Source organism: Phascolarctos cinereus, unplaced genomic scaffold, assembly GCF_003287225.1.
Source record: "Phascolarctos cinereus isolate Bilbo 61053 unplaced genomic scaffold, phaCin_HiC Scaffold_4;HRSCAF=312, whole genome shotgun sequence".
In the NCBI taxonomy this organism is placed as follows: domain Eukaryota; kingdom Metazoa; phylum Chordata; class Mammalia; order Diprotodontia; family Phascolarctidae; genus Phascolarctos; species Phascolarctos cinereus.
In genome coordinates, this window is record NW_027555847.1 from 678,524,703 (window position 1) to 678,530,422 (window position 5,720).

A 5,720-nucleotide genomic window follows, 5' to 3' on the forward strand; every position below is an offset into this window, starting at 1 on the left:
TTCTTCCTTGTCTAGTCTGTTTCATCTGCAGTGGCTTTATCGCTCTAGGAGGAGAACACACCTTATGTACTGGTGGCAACTGACCATTCTAGGCTTCCCTGCCATACCTCTTAGCTTACTTACCTTTTTACCACCAGTGACTAACTGCCTTAATCAGCCTTACATCTCAACAAGGTGGAACTACTGAAAAGCAAGTATAAAGTTGCTATATTAGCTAACGTATAACTGCGGGGACTTCTGAACATGCTGATTTTGATTCTCCTACTCTTGTGTAAGACAGCTAGGTGGCACAGTGGATAGAGCTCCAGGGCTGGAGTCAGGAAGACCTGAGTTTAAATCTGACCTCAGATGCTTACTAGCTGTGTGACTCTGGGTGAGTCACTTGACCCTGTTTGCCTCAGTTTCCTCATCTATAAAATGAGCCGGAGAAGGAAATGGCAAACCGCTCCAGTATCTTTGCCACAACTGAACGATTATGCTAATTATTTTCCCAATGTTGAACCATCTTTGCATCCCTGGTATGAATTCTACTTGCTCATTGCTAAATTTTTCTGGACATCTTGCTATAGTCTCCTTGCCAGAATTTTATTTGAGACATTTTCATCAATATTCATCAGTGAGATCCATGGATCTCTTGGTTCTTCTTGCCCTTACCACCTGGGCCCCTGAATTCCTTGACCCCATTCTCTTACAGCTGGGGTTACAGTTCTCTCCCTCTCTAACCCCCTCCCCCGCATCCTTACTCAGCCACTTCCATCATCTGCAGCCACTGAAGCCGGATGTCCACATGCTTGGGAAAATGGTGGGATCTTGGGTTGGTCATCTGTCTTCTCAGGGCCTCAGTTTCCCAATCTGTAAAATGAGAGAACCTTTAAAGTCCTTTCCAGTTTTAAAGCTATGATCTGATGATAACAGGATTTGTCAGAGATGGTATAGAAGGTATTCTTATTTAGGTTTAGTTGTACTAGATAGCTACCCTGGTCCTTTCCAACTCTGAGATTCTGGGATTTCAAATGGAAAGGAGTTTTAGAGGTGACCTAGTCTAACACCTTTACTTTACAGAATAGAAGGATGCAGGGCAGAAGGGAAGTGACGTGTCCAAGGTCACATATCTACGTGCCTGGAACATAGACCTGTTTACAGGTATTCAGAGAAGGGTCAGAGTCACCCTGACCTGTAACTGCCAGAGTAGGCTTCTACTGCCCAGTCCTTGTTGCTCTGGATACCAGGGGTAGGTCAGAGGTCAGGGAATCCTTACTTGTCAGTCTCTCAGGCCACGTAGACTTTTGACTGAGAGATTAGAGGCTTGGGTTAATTTGGCTTGGCTCCATTTGGTACATTGTTTCTAAAGTAAGAAAGTCTTCTGTACATGGAGGCATTAAGCCAGCATTGGGCCAGCGGGGTTGCTGGAAATCAGCCAATGGGACTTTAAAAAGACTTCTCTCCCACCTCACCTGTGCCTCAATGACCCCTGCTTTGGGCTGTGTGGTGCCATCTATGTCTGATGGGTGCAGAGGGCAGAGAGTGCCATTCTGGTTCATCCTCCTGTATTTGTGGGCCCAGGTCTGGGAGCCCTGAATTGTTGAAAATCTCTTGTCTAGTCAGACCTCCTTTTCTTTGTCCCTTCTCTCTTCCATTATCCTTTGTGTACCCCCTCCTTCCTTCCCATAAGAGAGTTAGAGAAGCAAACCTTGGGGCGGTCATCACAGGAGACCTGGTTTCAAGTTCTGACTTTGCTACTAACTTGTCCTTAGTGAAGAGATATTTCAGTATATATACATGACCAGTTCCAGTATTCCCAAGATAGTCTTCATGAGTTGTTTTAGCCAAAAAATTCCAACTGGGTGATGAACTTCTCTGAACTTAAGTGGACCACTTTTCAGGCATAGTTAAACAGGGATTCCCTTTGGGTATGTGTTGGACTAGAATTCTGTGATTCTGTGATCTTCAGAGAACAGTCAAGGGCCATCAATTGGGCCCAGAGTCAAAACTTGTACAGGTGGGTTGGTCCAACCAAAGCCTGTCTCTTCCTTCAAGGACTTGGGGTCAAACCTTGGTGCAGTGAATAGAGTATGGGACTTAGAGTCAGTCAGAAGGACCTGAGTTAGAATCCTGCCTCAGACACTTAACTAGCTGTGTGATCCTAGGCCAGTCACTCAATCTCTGCCTACCTCAGTTGCCTCATCTGTAAAATGGCCAGAGAACCCATCTTCCAGGACTCTTGTTAGGACAAAATGACATCATATGTTAGGTAGCACAGTGGTTACGGTGCTGAACTTGAACTCAGGAATACCTGAGTTCCATATCCTGCCTCAGACGTGTGATCTTGGTCAAGTCACCTAACTTTTCTCAGCCTGTTTTGACACCTATAAGATGGGAAAAATAATAGCATCTCTCTCAGGATTGCTAGTGAGAATCAAATGAAATAGGAAACGTAAAGCACTTTGCAAATCTTATAGTGCCATATAAATGCTAGCTATCATTAACATCTCCATCATCATCATCATCATCACCACCTTGGACCTGGACTTCCATCCTCTCAGTAGGGAGCTAGGAAGGACTACAGGCGCAAAATGTTACCTGTGCTGTTAGATACTGCCACACATGGATTGGTCTTGTTTAACTTTTTGTTTCTCAGTGAATATTCACATATGTAAAACCCAATCACATTTTGATTACTCTCTACCAGGTGATTTCCTCTAACTGGAATAAATCAGGTCCACGCATTATTTTCAATGAAAGGGGTTTTTGCTATAATCTCTATTGTTATACCACTATACTATACTTCCCTATACTGGCAAGAAGGTATTCCACTCTCCTGGGACAGAAAATAGGTGTGTTATAAAAAAAAAAAAGTCTTAAAAATTTTTTAAAGTCTATGGGGGTTCCATTGACCTCCCACCCCCCCAGGCCATTGAGAGTCATTGAAGAAAAGACTTTAGAGGAGGGGTGAGATAATTTAAGATAATGAATAATTATTTCAATAGAACTTTACTTTGACCTAAGAGCTCTTTCCTGACAACAGGTGTGGAGTATTATTAGTCCTATTTTACAGATAAGGCTGAGAACCATTAAGACATTTGACCAAGTACACAGCTAGGTCTGTGTATAGAGGGGCTGCCATTATTCTTTTCTGACCAAAATCTTTCCCCTGCCCCCAACTCAAGATTCAAGATAATTTAGTTTTATTATTTATTTTAAATCCACTTTTCAAAGTAACAGAGTATCCATTCTGTAACAGAGGTCATTATAAATACACACCAGGAAACAAGAGTTGTACAAATCTCTCACCCTCCCCATCCCCTCAGCCCCAATAAATTATCAATAAATACATCTCTATAAATACAGCTGCTTCTCCCAAGCCAGAGAGGCAGGAAACATAGATGCCATCATTGGCCACCTTCAGCTCCATTCTATGGCCACAGCTATTTAGGAGCCAAAGGTGGTCACCCCCAGCCCTATTCTTCAGTCACTCTGGATTCCAAGTCTAAAAATCAGCTTTGGAATGCCTTGCTAGGCTGGGGAGAAGGGAACCTGGATGTCCGCCCTTCCTATGCCGCCAATGTCCAATCCCTCCCACTAGGCAGGTCCAGCTGGGTCAGGCGCAGTGACAGGCCCTGGGGACCAAGTCTTCAAAGGGCGTGAGCTCCACGTTCCCATCACTACCATAGTGCATGAGTACGATGGGCTCGTAGGCAGAGGGCACGCAGCACGGTGGGCCCACAGCGGCGGGGGCCACGCGGTGCAGGCGCGCCTTGAGCTGTGCGTGCATGCTCGCCGGTCTGTAGTTGTGTGGGCAGGAGCCCTCGCAGAAGCTCATCTCATAAACGCGCGGCGCCAGCACCCAGTCAGCCCAGCCAAGCTCGTCGAAGGACACGCGCCGGGAGCGGGGACAGCAGCGCTGAACGCCGCCCTCTTCGCAGTCTTTGTCGGGCTTCAGTGCTCGCGCCCTGCGGGGCTCCCGGCGGGGCAGCGCTTGGAACTTCAAGCGCAGGATGGCGCGCGGGGCCCGACGCTGTTGGAGCAGCTCTCGGGACACGTCGGGAGGCAAAGTCAGGGGCAGCCGCAGCACGGGCGCTGGAGCTCTGCCTTGCTGGAGCCAGCGCTTCAGCGGCCGAGTCAGGTCGCGCCTCAAGCTCTTGGCCTCAGTATGTAACTGTGAGGTGGCCCATTCAGTCGAGGTCGGTGGGGAAGGTGGCAGAAACAGGCGCAGGTGGGCGCGTAGCACCCTCGGCGCCTCCGGCATCCCCGCAGTCAGAGCCTCCCGGTCGAGCAGCAGGTGGAGGCGCACATCGCTGGAGTTCTGACTGAGCTCAACTGTGGAGAGAGGGAAGAGGGAAAGGCGTTGGGGATCTAATCCACCCTGCCCCAGGGGCTCTCCCAGCCTGTGCTCTGCTCCAGTCACCCCTCCCCACCCGAAATACTGGAGGACAGATTTGGCTTCCATTTCCCCTTCGGCTTCTAGCAAAGTTCTTCACCACCCCCGCCCCACCCCCCAACACCTCTGGTCTGTAAAACTGAGGTAGTGATCTCTCTTATGGCTTTGTACAGTAAGCTTGGGGTCTCAGGAGGCATCCAGGCGTGTTTCATGTATCCAATCTCTGCTGCCTTCTCCTTACCCCTGCAGGTCCCTAATCCTCGTGCGTCGTTTGGCACTGTCTGAGCCCCAGGTAACCCTATCCTGCTCAGGAGCTGGGAGCAGAGATGCCGAGAGCCCCAAACTCCGAAGTTAGGAGACCTAGCTAGCTTCCAGTCCTGGCTTTGATGCTAACTGGAGGAAGGTGGGCAAATTCCTTTCTTTCTTTGACCGCAGTTTCCTCTTGTGTCAAAAAAGTTAAAAAACCAAAACCAAAACCCTGTCATTAAATAGTTTTAAGATCGCTTCCAACTTTGTCATTCTGCGTTCTACCTTATAAGTTCCCCGGGCTGTCTGTACCTTCTACATCCTCTCATCTGTCTCTATTCCAATACCAGTAAGGCTCAGGACCGCCAGATCGCTTACGTTTGGGCGTTAGGATCCGGACCTTGGGGCTACTGGGATCCGAATTACGAGCCGAGCCTGTCGCCTCCAGGCTCCTGTTGGTTCTCAGCTGGAGCACTGCCTCCTCGTAGCGGCGCTGCAGCCTCCGGACCTCGGCGGAGCTGAGAGGCGGTGGGCGCACGTTGGGGGGCGCGGAGAGCCCGAGCCGTGCCAGGATCGCGCTGCGGATGGCTCCTAGCTGTGCGCGGCCTCGTGGTCCTCTAGCGGCGGCTCTGCGCCTCTGCACGGAGGCGGCGGCGGCAGCAGCAGCAGCAGCAGCAGCAGCAGCGGCGGCGGCGACAGCTGCCGCAGCTGACTTGGGCGCAGGGAAAGACTCACCATTGCGCAGACGGGACAGCAGCGGTGGGGAATGAATGGGCTTGACACGACTTGTCCTTATATTGGGCTGGACTTTGACGCCCCTTCCCCCTTTCTCCCCCTCCCTCGCCCCCTTCAGGTTCTCCGCCCCAACCTTTAATGAGGAGTAAACAAAACGGTTTTCCGGCCCTGTCCGGAGAGCAAGGGGAGGCGGGGGGTGTGGCAGGGAGGCTGGTCTTGGGAAGGACATAATGGCCCCATCTCCTGTTCCCTCCCTGGTCCTACCTTACCACCGCAGTACCCACTCTTTTGTCTTTCCTCTCAGATTTAGCCTAGAGGCTGAATCTTTAAGAATATTAGAATACAGGATGTAAGGACTTGA

At 49.9% G+C, this 5,720-nt stretch overlaps 1 protein-coding gene and 1 pseudogene across 1 annotated transcript; both read right to left on the reverse strand.

Moving 5' to 3' along the window:
- Positions 1-1,541, reverse strand: part of LOC144456595 (acyl-coenzyme A thioesterase 2, mitochondrial pseudogene) — an 11,516-nt pseudogene extending 9,975 nt beyond the window's left edge.
- A 1,637-nt stretch (positions 1,542-3,178) lies between these two features.
- On the reverse strand, positions 3,179-5,430 carry GDF15 (growth differentiation factor 15). Its single transcript, XM_021008943.2, is given in 3 exon segments — positions 3,179-4,317; positions 5,003-5,230; positions 5,233-5,430. Coding segments are annotated over 3 exon segments (1,077 nt in total). The 5' UTR covers positions 5,363-5,430; the 3' UTR covers positions 3,179-3,598.
- Between the last annotated feature and the right edge of the window lie 290 nt (positions 5,431-5,720).